We start from the raw sequence: 15,655 nt of genomic DNA on the forward strand, positions 1-15,655 counted from the left end.
GTGCCCAATTAAGGATAGAAATTCTTATACTGATGTGATACTACACATTACACTATTCTTTGTCTTTCAATACACCATGCTACGAAACCATGGCGTTGTGACAGTGAGGCAGGATCCACAATAGCAGGAGCCTGAAGGACGGAGCTACATGGAATTCAACTGTCATTGATTTTATTGTTAACACCTGTGCTTTTCCTACAGTGGCATGCTAAAATGTGTTCTTTGAAAAATACCTATTACATGAGGTCACCAAACGTTACAACATTAGTTACTTCCAAATCCTTGAAAGATTTTAAATCCCTCTGTAAACACAGTGGTCTCTATGATATATAGAGACAACTTAATCCAACTGCTCGTGACTATTCATTTTTCTCAAATGTGCACTCTGTTTACTCTCATATGGCTTATTTTATAATTACACATTCTCTAATCAATAATGATGGAGCCTTTAGTATTGGTGCAATAGCTATTTCTGACCACAGGCCTATTCATCTCATTATCTTATCACAATTGGCAAAGAGGCAGAGAGAACTAAAACATGGTGAATGAACACCAGCATTCTGCAGGATAAAATATCATGTAAGAGCCTTTTTCCGAAACAAATAAGGACAGCACAAAACAAATTTATATCTGGGCCGCCTTCAAACATTACATCGGGGGAGTTTTAATCCAACAAAGTGCCACTATAAAGACGCTTGATCAGGAAAAATTCAATAGGGATGAGACTGAAATCTACAGATTGGAAAGAGAGTTTTGTACTACTTCTTCCAACTCTTGCCCCTCAGATCTAGTCAAAGCTAAATACGAACTTAATAAAATATTCTATAAGAAAGCTGAGTATTGGCTCTTTAGACTCAAACAAACGTTGTATGAGTTGAGAGAAAAGCCTGGGAATCTCTTGGCTAGTCAGTTAAAGGCCAGCGAAGCTTTGCTGTGGATTTTACAAAACATTTGCTGCAAAACTCTCCCCTGAACGGCTTACTGCTGACCTTTGGAGCAGCCATCAAGGAAGGTGAGCCCCCTCTGTCAATGACTGAGGCAGTAATTACACCAATTCTGAAAAATGGGAAACTGCTTACAAAATCATTAGCCTTAAGAGGTAACCATATTATAAACACCATCACTTACCACGGCCGAGCAGGGTTTGTCAAAGGCCGTAAATCGTCCGGCAACCTACGACATCTTACACATAATTTGGAGCCAAGGATCTTTCTTCCTCGGTGGCGGCCTTATCACTTGACGCTAAAAAGGTGTTTGAGATATTGAAGGGTCAGTTAAATTGGCAGAGAAACATCTGTAGGTATCTTCAACTCAGAAGCTGTCTTTTTAAAGAAAAATCTCCCTTCCTTTTGTAAAAGAGTATCCAAGCTTAAGGAAATGCAAAAGGAAGCATTAAGGCGCCTTTGCTTAGAATTTTGAATAGCTTCTATCATGACTGTCTCTTCGGTCAGTTAGAAACCTTCCCAAGCAAAAAAAGACTTTTTGACCGCACCCCAAGTGTGTCCCAGCCATGTGCATCAATTTGTACTGTCCCCTACAAACACTTTCTATTGTTATTTTGCCATTGTATGGTTATATTATTGTGTTTCTGTGTTTCTAAATACTGACCAGGTGTTGTGAAATTGGTGAAGATGTTTTCTTCTTGTTCACTTTGCATGTGTGTTCTTAAGATGTAGTGCATTGGACTCTCAGGGCCACTGTAGCATAAAATAACCCTCTCTTACAGCAGACATTTTAACATGTCAGACACAGGCAGTAAGTCAGCAGGTTATTGTGGCAACAGTGGGCTATGGGACAAGACTGGATTACCAACTGGGCAAAGCAGGCAACAACCCTGGAGCACCAGAACTCCTGGGGCCTTGAAAGCCCCAGGCTTGCGTACTCTTTGCTTAATTAATAGAATTAATACATGCACCACTAAAGCATATTATCAACTGACATGATAACGGCCTTAAAGTGAGTCCTAGGGTCAGGCTAGGTAGTATTTTACCAGAAAAGATAACATTTGCATGGGAAGGAAGGAGCCCAGCAGTTAGGCCCCCAAGCATGTTCATACAGCCAGTCGATGGGGGAGCTTAAGTAATAATGATGGGTACTAAAAATTGGTCTGAATACAATAACATGACTAAACATAATAAGCATAATAATCTGGTGTGTTTTTACACTATAATGCAAGTTATAAAACACCCCTTTAAGACAATAAAGGTAAGAGTAACTATGTATTAATGTGTTATTCGGCCTTCAGACTGTCCAGTGAAACATGAGGCCAAACAACACAGAGAGCCGACACTTCCAAATCATTTGTTGACACCAAAACGTTTAAGCAGTGAGAAGCTTCACAAAACACTTTCAAATGCTTTATAAATCACATTTTGATAGTAAAGGCTAACAACATCACCAGCCTGAGCCTCCCATTTTCCTTTCATATAAAGGCACCCTGGGATCAGCCACTACACAACTTTGAACACACACCATCCTATACAGTAGTGTGTCCGTGGGCGTAGGAAGCATTTAATGGAGTAGATGTCATTTCATGTATTCTGGTGCCTTTTAACAGATGGTTTGATACTTTATCTGGCTATAGTAGCATGGGAAAAATTATTGGTAGGACATCATTTTGCAATTTCATCCAGATGGAGTGCCCCAGAACACATATTTGAAAGGATGTAAATTGATTTAATGACTAAGCTTAATAGCTTTGTGGCACAGGTTGTAATTTTCTGGCTAAAAATAAATATTTGCTAATATCTCAACTTAAAATTCAACACATAACAAACAAATCGAATGAAAGATCTAAATCAATGACACAAGTGATCACCAACATTGAATTGAGTTTTCTATTTTATAAATTCCATAATGTCACTCTATTATAAAGCCCCCAGTTGTATCATCTAATGCAACTGCAGCACTTCAGCGAAAGACTGCAATGATTGTGATTGGTCCGCTTGGTAGAATCACATTTTCTGGCTTCTCCTCAAGTGCTTAACAGTGGTGCTAATAACATGTATTGTGACCCTGTAGTTTCCCCAGTAAATACAGAACACTTTTCGGCTGCTGCAGTCTCTTCTGCCTGACTGGCTGCTGCTCTTCTTTGGTTATACGCACACGGCGGTTTGCTGATACCAAGTCGTTCAAGCTCAGTATGTATGGGGGGAGCAGCCCTCCACTCTGCATAGCCCAGAGACACAGTTGCGAGCCGAATGGGTCGGTGTATTTAAAGGGGAAAGTACAGCCAGCTTACCGCTAACCACTGCAAGCAACGCAGACATGCTGGCGCGCGTGCTCACTACAGCATAGGCCACCTGCATAGGTTACGGTGTCAGCTCTGTGTAGAGCCTACGCGCAATCATAAATCAGCCTTTTGTCTGCCTCGGTGCAAGGTAGCATTGAAAACGTGGTAGAGTTCCATTAATTTGGGCATTCTCTCGAATAGGCAAGCAGAATGGATTAAATAGCTAATGAAACACAAATGTAGTGCTGTGAAAAGAGCACAGAGTGTATTGATTGACACATTTTCAACATGATAAAATTTGGGGAAACCAGTCATTTGAAAGGTGGGTGGGACTTCCTCATAAAATGGCTGACGATTGTGATCAGTTCAAAGAAATAAAAAAGGAAGTCACAGGTTTTTTTTTTAGCTCATCAGAAAAATAATATGTTCAGCCAGACCTTACAGATGCTTAAACTAAGTGTGGCTATGTGCAACTACTAGCAAGGCAAAACAAAGTGTAGGTACACAAAAACAGACCTTACACTTACAGTATAACCGTGACATAACACATGTTTCAAGATCATTTTGGTTCAAACAACAACTGTTACCAAGTTTTATTGTATAACAGCCACTTGTGAATTTAAAAATTGTGGACTCTTTACAGAACATCTGCCTGTTTTTGACAATGTCCAGTCCTTTAGTCCTTCCACCCTCACACATTTTAAGGAATAAATTCATCTATTTACAGACACTTGACAGATGACAGTAATACATCTATTTAAAGTTGAATTAACATTTTTCTTTCTGCCAAACTTTCTTACTCCAACACATGAGCATTCAGTAACCAAACAAAACTTGGGGTCATCTGGGGTGATTTTGAACTAAAATGTATTTATCCAATTACCATTATTTTTATTTCTGATGTAAAATAACAATGTTAGTTCTAACAAAAAACACAGAGGCAAGATAAAGTCAATTTTGACTTGGTGCTCTGAGGCGGAGCTCAGGCGCCCCCTCATGCTCCTTGCCCCTGCGTCTGAACACGGGTGTAACTAATAACATTAATTAACAATGGCTGTCTTCCAGTATCAGATCCCAGCCTTGTGCATGCCGGCTCATAGTGACACACTTTAATGCGTCCTAATGGAATGGAGATATCATTAATGTCATTAGTTACACCTGTGCTGTTCCTGCTATGACAAGTTAAAATGTCTGCTGTGTACAGTCTATTATACAGTCAGGGAGAAAAGAAATGAGGACTTAGAAGGTAACAGTGCTACATAATCTTCATTTAGAAATACTGTTAATTGATATCAGTAGTCTAAATGCAACATTCCAAGAGGTTCCTGCCCAGATTATAAGAGAATTTGACAGGTCACTGCAAAAAATTAGGACAGCTGCCAAGCAAATACTGACACACAAGGTCATTATTACTTTATCATAAAGAATACTGTACCTATCAGCTCTGTCTGTCTGAGTCTTTCTATACTGTTATGTTAATGACAAACACCTTTTGGCCTTTCGTGTGTGTAGATGTGAGTTTGTGTTAATGGGAGTCTTCAAGCTGAATATGAGGAATAAAACACCCAAGTATCATATGTAATTATTCTTTTGATCACTCTAAAGCTTAACTCCGTCTGATGTTAGTGTTGAGTATAATTGAATCATCCAAGAGTGCCTGGTCTAGCCCCATCGTCCTGACAGATAAGCCTGGTAACACAGTATGTTTCTGTAATGATTTCAGCAAAGTAAATGAAGTATCTGAATTTGATGCATACCCCATGGCTCGTGTCGATGAGCGATGAGTGCATTTTATAGCCACCCTTAATCTCAATGAGGCGTATTGGCAGGATCCGAGGACAAGATTGCCTTTGTGCCTCTTGGACGTCCTTGGCCTTACCTGATGATGCCCTTTTGTCTATGTGGCGCCCCCGCCACTTTCCATCGATTGATCGATCAGGTACTTAAACCCCCACCAAATATATGCATGTGGCTATTTGGATGATGACTTGATCCAGAGCCCAAACTGGGAAAGCCACTTACCTCGGATGCAGAAAGTCCGAGAGTCCCTCCAACAAGAAGGCTTGATGGAGAGTACCAAGATATGTAAACTGGCCTTCAGCAAGATGAACTACTTTGGGCCTCATACAACCCCAGGAGGCTAAACTCTCTGCCCTCCAGGACGGGCCAAAACTGTTAACAAAAAAGCAGGTGAAATCTTTCTTGGGCCCTTGCAATTTAACCTGTTATGCAATAATTTGGTACCTGAAAATGGCAAATTTTGGAAAGGTTTTTGGAAAAATTCTGCCCGAGTGCCCTGTACTAAAATCTCTCTAATTTTATTCTGATTCACTTTATTAGCATAAAAGTTGGCAGAGGTAATGTTCAGATGTTTTGCTATGGTTTGCTAGCGATTTGGAGCTGCAGCTGCATCGTTCCTCAGGGACATTCATTCTAAAATTGTATTTTTTAAAAAAATCTTTTGTTTATACTGTGTGCCAACTTAATTTACTTTGACCCAGTGACATACATACTTAGTCTTACACATCTGAACAAATATTTCAAGTGTTCCCTTTATTATGATACCTTGATTATTCAAATAGATCTAGGTTAATACAGACTGACCCTGACTTTGCTATGGTCGCTGCCAATATAACTAGCTAAGAAGCACTCCAGGATGGTGAAAAGGACCCATGGTAAAGAAGATGTGTTTGGCAACCTGAGGAGGGCCTTGTGTTTGAAAGATGCCTCTAAGGTGGTCTGGCTGCTCCTTTAGCCCAGATCAATAAAGGTGAGGAACATCCAGTTCTTCATTTAAGTCCGTTGCTGCCAAGAGAGAAGAATTGCCACAGAAGAGAAAGACTGCCTAGTTATGAAATGGGCTCTTGAAAAACAATACTACCTGCTTGGAAGAAGATTCATTCTCATGACAGATCATTCTCTGTTACAGTGGAGGGTAAAAACAAAGAGATAAACAACAGTGCAAATAGTTGTTTCTTAGGCCGCCAGCCTTGTAACTTCTCTGCCATTCACAGGACCGGAATGCAACATGAAAATGCAGATGTCCTGTCCCACTGAAATGCCTTCTGGTGCTTATTAACCCTGCTGAAGACTTCAGGTCTGGGGTGAGGGTTGTGTGACATCACACAAGTAGAGGGATGCAACATTTCCATACAGGATTGGCTGTCATTGCACAAACAATGTCTCCCAGAAGCGTAATTATGGATCCCACTTCTTTTCCAGTAAGATCTGCCCTACTCCACCTCTGATTGGTTGCCCTTGTTGGTAGCATTCTCCATGCTTTACTAAAACTGTTGGGTCATAGTGTAGCTCTGGCTATGTCTGTTTTTCCAGTGTTTCTCCAAGGGTCACTCATCCTCCAGAGCTGGTTTTCACTGCCTGAATGTCTCTGGGAGTTAAGCAGAGCAGACTGGCCTGGTGCTCGAGCTGTGACAGCTGAAGAGGTGGTGTGTTTACTGGAAACTATGCACAATCCGCTGTATCAGGCCCGGCATTGGCTGTTTGCATCTTGCAGTTGGATTGTAAAACAAACAGTGTAGTAGGCACTGGCGTTCATGTGTTTTGGAGGAGTGGTTCTGGAGCAGCTTTAGGTGTGTAAAATTGGTAGATTACTGGTTGAGTAGTTTTAGCAACAGGCTATAAACCTACATTGAATATGTACAATAGCACCTAACTTAGAATTGCATTAATATCAGTGGTTTTATTCTTATTATTTTCTATCAGTAGCTCACAAAAGGTAACCATATAGCAAAAAATTACTGTACTGTAGGGTTAGGGTTAAAAGATTTCAGAAACAAGGCTTATAAAAAACTATATAAAACACTTACATCAGGGGTCCATTGGCTTGAGGCCACTGCTGGTATTTTCCATCTCAGAGGAGGGTCACTTCAGTGTTCAAGGGCAATATTTTTGAAAATATATGTTTTTCATTATTAACATATCTCATCATGCAAACAGTTTCTATATGTTTTTATCTATTCTAACAGTTAAGGCAAATCATTTTTTCCACACTGATTTTTTTATCTTAGATTGAGATGTTGCGCTGAACTAACAAATGCAATCGCTTGTACTTTGCCACATTTTCCCTACCTGGACCTGCACTTGCATTTATTTAAGTCCACAGCTGAGAAAAGTTTCTAACACAGATATATGCTTCCAAAAAGGCACATTGCCCGACTGGACACTGTGGACAGCTCTGGAAAGGATGGAGGTAATTCTCTAGGAAATTGCTCAGTCATGTCTGCTTTTTCCCCGTGCCTGTCTGAATTTAGGTTTTAGCTCACTATTGCACTGCAAGTCAATAAGTTCGTTCTGCAACACGCTTGGGGCACTCTCCACATCAGCTGAGAAGAGGTCTGCCAACAGCTGGAAAGTGTCACCGTATATCAACTTGAAGCCAGCAAAACGGCAATACATTTCCAACAGCAGAGGCATATTCATCACTGCTGAGCGCTGTGCCCTCCTCCACAAGAGATCTGCATGCTGTGAAATGACTGATTTTTTTTTTTTGCAGGAAGCTGAGTTTTCCACAATCAGTTTTGGGAAGGCTTTCACAGTTTCATAAGCTGCTGTGGTGAGCTGACCTGAGCCCTGGAGCTTCAGGTTAAGTATAATCAGTTCATGTAGTATGTTCACGAAGGAAGACCTTACGTTCCTCTAAAATCCTAGGTTCCTGATAAAATTCAGGAACATTAGATGGCAGCTTCTTCATCTATCCACTGCTGAGCCAGCACATCTTAGTGATGTGCTCAGTATGTTGATTCGATTTCTTCTAAGACAGCCTGGAAATGGCGGTTCCATAAACTCCTGGTCCTGATGTAACTAATGACATGACATGTTTGTATTTTAAGCATTTTCTGCACAGTGCCTACTGGTGTATAATGCAGTACAGAACAAATGCTGGATGATCTGCATTTGCATCGTCTTACTGTCTTTGTACTAGTTCCACTGTCTGTTATAGATGGGGCTCAACCAGTAGCAAAGCTCACCAGGTTGTGTTGATGTTTTTCCACCAACTAATAAGCACTTGACAACACCAGTAATTCACAGTGTGCTGTTTTTTTGTGTTTTTTTTATTACTGGAAAAGATGCTCATTGTAGATGAGAGCAGTCGCACATAATGCCAGAAAGACCACACCCCCGTCTGGGTGAAATTGAAGTCCTGGCACCAAATAGACAACAGCTAGTAGCGACATGCCTAAAAACTGACGTGTTGCATTTTTCATGTCAAACAATAAAAAATCCCAAAGATCATCATTTTATTTATTTCCCCAAAGGACAGTAAAACAATAGCTCTGTGGCTTTAGGTCGTACGCAGAGAGGATGAAAACGGTAAACCGTTAATGATGTTGCTGAGTAAATGACATGTGGTCTGCGGATCTATGATTGCTTGCCTGTTGTAACTATAGTTTTTAATAATATAGAACCCCCGCTGTTAGAATGGAATTTGGTTAACCAGCCTGTCCAGTCGACAGACCGCCAGGAGCAGAGGGTATGTTAACGTTAACAATTCACATTGAGATGACCTACCTTCTAATAATGAATCTTGTAAATAACATAAAGTAAAGTTGTAAGCGGAAATCCGACCTGTTTCGACCACCTCTCAGCTTGTAGTAAATGGTCGCACAATTAAGCACAAATGGCTTTCAAAACAGAGACAGCAGTTCTGCTTTGCCCCTGCAATGTAATTAGTTAACAGTAATGACACATTGGACAGATTATAAAACAACAAAATAAAGCGTCTTAATGACAGAAAAGATGATAGATGACAGAAAAATTACCTGGACATTCAATGAGGTAGTTGAGTGTGTCAAGTTTGTTCATTTTGATGGAGACTGGGACTGAAAGGACATTCATCCACTATTTCTTTCATTTTTTTCTATTTAATGGCGCCGATCATAGATCGACTACGACATAATGTGATTACTTGCCTGTCTGGCCATCAGATTTGGGCTCCTAATAGCTAAGAATCCATATGGTATTCTTATTTGGCAGAGACCCCAGAATTTGCATTTACCGCCAATTAAAGTGGCTGTTTTCACACAAAAGTAGGCAGGGGCATGACAAAGTACCCGGATGGGCTGCTCTCATTTATCTGTAGAGCGCTGTGTGTTAATTTACTGCAAATGCAAACTGAACATTTCCTACTGCTGCAGTTTCACATTTAAAGCATTCAACTGTCAAAACACAAGTTGACTTTTATTTTGGAAGGAGGCTCGTCACAGGAAATGCATTGTTCACTGAGTTTATGTGTTTTTGCTTTTTGCTTTGACAACAACTGGACTTTATTATGTATCAAAGTGTGCTGGCATACAACTCAATTTCACTGCATTATTGCCGACCTGTATGCATTTCTTTGTTAATATCACACACCGTTTTCCCTGTGGAATGGAGATGGCACAAAATCAATGGAACTCTATTGTGCGGGTGTGAATGTTATGTGTTTACGGGTGCGGGCAGCAGTGGCACACACAGCATGCTGGAGCGGGCGGTAACGGTCAGAAATCCAGCTGGAGCAGGATGAAGAAAACAGTCCCACGCAGGTCTGTACAGATTATGCAGTAAAAACTCTGACTTTGTCTCGGGGCTGATTATAACGCTGCCTTCAGATGTTGAGAATTTGCTCTTACCTCATTGTGAGGTTGGACATTTAGCACAGTGCAAACACTTGCAGAGGCAAAGGGACCGCACAGGCTCGGTTTTAGAAATTATGTCCGGTTTCAGGTTGGGTTCAGTCATGCCAAATGACACTTTGCTTTCAAGTTCTTTTAGAGAAAATATGGTGTAAAAATAAATAAATAAAGTACAAATAAGTGATATTAAGTGATAATAATGGCTCTGCTGTCTTTTGGGGTTTTATGACCTGTTAATTTCTCGGATTTGTTATTTACATGACAACACTTTGAACGCATCACAGATACTAGTTGTGATTTTCCAGGCAGCAAACATTTATGTAATTCTAGCTTGCTGGATGAAGGACGTAAAACAAAACTTGTCACTGGGGAAGTAACTAAAAAGGAACTTGGTAGAGCGCACACCTCTGACAAGGCACTAACTTACACACTTGGACTTACAGTCTACATCACATACAGCTGTTATCTCACTGGAACACTGTGAAAAAACACCTTAAAAACTGTATTTCATCAGTTAGCTGAATGGTTCAGGTGCATACCACATTCCTGTAATGTCCTTGATTGAGTTAAGGCCGAAAGCCTTTGCTGCATGTCATGTCTCTGCATGTGTTCTCTGTCTGCCTCCATATCACAGTATGTACTATTCAACAGAGGTGAAAACACCAACATAAAGAAACGTAGTTCTTTAAACCAACAGCATCAAAACTCTTTATCACATCCATCAGTGTGAGATGGGCATGGAGCTCTGACAGCTGTGGATACATCAAAAGTGAGGCGTGTGTGTCGGTCAGGGAGCACAGCATTACTCATATTAGTCCGGTCGTTGCAGGTCATGCCACCCCGGACCCCCTCGGCCTCCCTTTGAGCTTATTGTCACACAGAGAGGCGGAAGATGGAGATGCAGGCCCTGTGAACTGCAAGCCACTGGGATAAAGCGGGGTCATTATTGACTAGCCCTCGGCCATCGCCTCGCATCTTTCCTCCCACCTCAATAGATTATGCCGGGGGTGGGTGTACAGTCTCATCAGTTTTTTCCTGTCCCATGTTTTCAGCACCGCCACAGGCTACACCGACTGATGTTCTGCCTTCCCACCAAACGACATATTCACCATTAACCGCCGCCTTCATGGACGTTCTATCATCCGGGCCTGACATAATCAATGATGATTGCCATACTGAATGAGACATTTTCTTTAAAAACACCAGCCTTTATCGTCAGCAGCCCCACCATCTCCAAATAGGTTTTCTCAGACCTTGTGCTACATTATTCGATTTGAGCGTGTAAAGAGATGAGAGAAGCTTCCGGTCCACATACCCGTTAAGAGAAATCTAATTTAATGCAATGTAAAGTCATGTCAGAGATAAGATGAATCCGCACGGAGATAAAGTGAGCTCAAATTGAATCTGCCATCAGTCGAGGGACACACACAGATACATCTCTATCCACCAGCCGGGCTGCAGCCCACCTCCCACAGTGAATTTGTGTCAGAATGAAGGAGACATTAATTGATTCATGTGGCTACCCACTGCATGGCTGGAGCCTTAACACAAAGCCAGCAGAGGGAAGAGATGCATCTTTGTGTTTGTGTTTGCACAGCTTTACTTCTGCAGACTTCTGATGCCGGGGTCTGCTCCCACGTGCTCGTACAGCCCATCAGCCCATTTGGCCCTAACACTATGAACACTACAAACAAGCTACTGATTGATTGCACAACTTAAAAAGCTGCGGACTTACACGACAGGGATAAGGAAAAGTCTTGTCCTGCGGAGCCTGTTGGACTCGACTAAAGACAAACTGTAACCCGCCGCCAGCAGATCTGTCGTGGAAAGCAGCCCGGTGTTGTTTATCATCGGCTTAGAGTCTGCTAAAACAGCTCAGCGTGTCTGCTCTTTTATGTGGGTATTAATAACTTATGAGTGAGAATCTGAACAATCAAAAGGCATGCATGAGTCTGTTGTGATTGCTCTCTTAGTAGGAGGGTGTGACTATGAAAAATGAAACAAAAGAGCAAATAATAAACTATTCATGTGCAGAGTTGTAGTGCGAGCGGTGACTGCAGGTAGTCTGGGACTGAAGCTCTGCCACCATTTTCAGGATTACAGTGCTTTATTACCACCTTTATATACTAATGAGATAATCCGTGTGTTCCTGTTGATTGCCTGGAAAGAATATAATTTCTCTGCAAAATGTCCTGTGATTAATGAAATCATCAAGATAAGCATCCCCAGATACCCACAAGCCCTCTTTCCGCCTTTCATCGCATTCATTCATCTAGAAAAGTCTCACTTCCAGCGCTTGAACGCAGCCTCTCGCTGTGAAACAATGGCTCCCGCAGTAATTACAGACACCGTTGCCGTGACAATGACACACTGTACTCTTAAGCATTCAGATCAGCCTCCAAAAGAAAGATTCCACAACGGCAAATCTGAAGACCTGTGTTTTCTCTTCGGCAACTCGTGATCACATCACTCCCAGGTTTTTGTATTCTGACATAAACAGACGCTTTGAGGAGAGCGTCGTCCCCGTTCCTTTGTGTGCTGCGCACAATAGCAATTGTGTGTTTTTTTTTTTTTATCCAACATGCATTATGCGGCTTTTCATCATCTTTTAAACGCAGTAAAGGGAGATCTATCGCCTCAGAAATACAAAGAGAGGCTGTAATTGAACGTAGGAGACGACGCTGACAGCTAAACAATACACCCCAGCGTGGCCTTTGACCTCTATCGCATCGTTTCGTCTATTTCTGGAGTTCATTTGCGCTGCTGTCTACGCACTCTCCTCTCCATACGTTACAAAATCATCCGTCACTGTCCTGTCTCTCATTTAAAAAAGTGCACAGGCAGCAGAAAGAGTACAGTATATTGATAAGACACAGAGTGCAGAGAAGGGTCAAACAGTGAATCACCAGAGCTTATCAGCTACTCATAAAACACAGTAACTATATGTGACATCGCTTGTAGAGCGCCACATGCAGATTAAGTGCGTCGGGCCCTCGATCAATGGATCATCAAGACTCTCCAATTAAAGAGGTGGCTCAATCCTACAGGCTCTGTTTGGCGGTAATGATAAAAAAAAGTCCATTAAAGTTGCTAATTAAATGATAAGCGTAAATTAAAACACAGGTCAAGCGAGTGAACTGTGGGATTTTTAAGCAGCAATATCTCTGCTGTTTGTAAGTGGCTGGGGTGGGGGTGGGGGTGGTGGCGGTGGTGGAGGTGGAGGTGTTGGGGAGCGTCAACAACTGTTCCCTCAAAAACTCATGAGTGCTTGGTAACACTTCTGCAGAGTGCAGCTCTCTGAGAAACTTTTAAATGGGTGAAAATGGATTAAGACTCTAATTTGAAGCTTTGGTTCCAGGCACTGTAAGCTGTACATTATTAATAGTTACATAATTTATTCAGTGTAATAAATTAAGGCCAAATAAACAACTTTAAATACTTCCCACCCCTCCTATGGACATAGTCTCCATGACATCAACAACAGGCACCGGCTGTCGCTATCCTTTCAGTGACTGTATCTATCCAGAATAATCCAAAAGCTAATGGTTAGCTGTCAGTCAACGCAGTCACATCCTTAATTATACATGCCTTCATGTCCGGATATGATTTAAAGCAACATTATGTTACTATTTTACCTTAAAGTAAGAATCATTTTAATGTTACAGTGACTCGTAAAAGGGCGAATGGTGGCTCTGTCTAAGCAACTCTGTCCCCCTATTGCTTGCTTAAGCATGTATCATCACTGACCTGTGTCTACAGTACCAACTGTCTACAGCACCAACTGTCATTGATTTTGGTGAAAGTGGATCACATTTAATGGAGAGAATGTTTTCTGGTTTTCCCTCTGATGTCCTCAATTTTCTGAGTTTCCTGAAAGCAACATTTAATTGCTTTGTAGTGTAGCTACGAGTTAGCTCTGTTTGCTGACTCTGCTCGGAGCACAGCTGAGGAGTGTTGGTGTTTACACCGATATCACAGGAGCTTTGGATCAGGAGGAGGAGAGGACCGGAGCTGGGCCAGTGGGCAACAGAACTGGACTCGTCAGCCTCCGACGACATGAGGACAGAGGTGAAGACACCAAAGAGTATGCCGATGGAGGAAGCTAAGAAGAGAAATACACAGTGACTCTCACAGTAAATCTCAGACTGGCTTTTAGTTGTTGGTGACAGCTTTGCTGAATGAAAGGCTGCAGACAGACGCTGACCTGGACTTGGTCCTGTTAGCTAGCTTGCTGAGCATGTCTGTTTACTTCAAGACATAACATTGTTATCACGTGCCGAAAACTGTTCGCAGTTGGCACTTAGCGTTACACTGCATCTGACAAACTGTGAGAGAAACCTGGGATTTGTATTTACGTACCAATTTCCACATAATGTTGCTTTAATGCTGCTGTAAAGTTGACCATTTCAGTATGGAGGTCTGTGGGGACTGACTTGCGAGGAAATGTAGTTTTTGGCACTTCCACATTGGTTTCATTTTCCAGGTTCCTGCTTGAGAAAAACCTCTGTTTTCACGTCGCTTTATGTCGTCTCCCAAACTGTCCCAGCAGGTGGGGGGCACCATTTTCGGGGGACCCCTGCCACCCGTCTGGCCCTGCCCCTGTCTGTGAGGTGCACAACAAAATCTCTCGAAAAAGCGTGGCTGTTAAGCAACAACATATTTTATTTCTTTTCCTCTTTTATACACTATTTAGAAAATAAAACACATTGAATAAATACAAATTTAGAAAGCGACAGATTTTTTCGCCGGATTCTCACAGCAACACGTGGTTATTCTTACGGAGCTCTCTCGGGACTAGCGGAGGGATTCACGTCGCAGAATCCACCCTAAAGCAGACTTGGGCCACACACTGCAATGAAACACTTAAGACTGGGCATGCAGATGCTGAAGTGGTCCCCATTTACAGACACAGAGAGAATGGATTGGCACATTGATAAGACGTTGAGAACACCTAGAAACACCCGGAATAAGGAGGAAAAAAAACATCTATATACACAGAAAAAATAAATAAAGAGAAATTAGGTCCAAGACAACTCTACTGTACAGATATGTCCATTGGATGTGACCGACTTCTTTCCGTTTCACCCTCAGTTAACCTTCAATCGTCAGTCTCACCCACCATAAAGTTCAAATATAGTACAGTACAACATGGGATGTTCACCAACAGCAGATTGCACCATTTACAGTGTTACAAACAAACACAAAATATCACCCAGTGGTTGGCATCAACTGTAGTTCCCTTTCATTGTTTGTTCATAGTAAGGCAGGACACAGCTGAGCTCTTTAATCCTGTCATCAAGGTGTACAACAGGTAGTCCGGCTGCTTTGACAGTGGGTGTATAGAAAATGAACTCCACTTCTGTTAAGTGTCCTCTGGTCTGGCAGATGTCAAGTGGCACTAGAGAGTACAGGCTGGATTGGAGCGCCGAGGAAAAGCAAAAAGGGTGTCAGTAGTATGTTACAAGTAGTCCAGTGAGCTTTCTCATTTAGTCTTTATGGCAGACGACGTTTCATCCAGGCATGGCGAAGGAGACAACCAGAGCTGTGTACATGGACTAAGGAGGCAGGAGCAGAGATCCGGGATGCAGGATCCAGGATCCAGACCTTCTCCTCGAAGAAGGACGAGAAGTGAGGAATTGGTGCTATCTGACTTCCAGGCAGTCCAGGTACTCCTGGGCTAGCTCGTAGCAGAACCGGTACTGCTCCTAGAACAAGCACAGATATCGACCAAGATTAATTCCATATGCAGTAAATTATTTCCATGAACTATCAATCCTCCCTTGGATGTTCC

The 15,655-nt window shown here is 42.0% G+C and overlaps 1 protein-coding gene across 3 annotated transcripts in view; it reads right to left on the bottom strand.

Moving 5' to 3' along the window:
• Positions 1-14,504: 14,504 nt before the first annotated feature.
• The window catches only part of ptprua (protein tyrosine phosphatase receptor type Ua), a 214,324-nt gene continuing 213,173 nt past the window's right edge, over positions 14,505-15,655 (bottom strand). For all 3 annotated transcript variants that reach the window (XM_073463613.1, XM_073463612.1, XM_073463615.1), the window contains exon 30: positions 14,505-15,569. In XM_073463613.1, coding sequence (XP_073319714.1) covers positions 15,507-15,569 — 63 coding nt within the window. In that variant the 3' untranslated portion in view covers positions 14,505-15,506. The remainder of the gene's footprint in view (positions 15,570-15,655) is intronic.

This window comes from Pagrus major, chromosome 3, assembly GCF_040436345.1.
Source record: "Pagrus major chromosome 3, Pma_NU_1.0".
Classification (NCBI taxonomy): domain Eukaryota; kingdom Metazoa; phylum Chordata; class Actinopteri; order Spariformes; family Sparidae; genus Pagrus; species Pagrus major.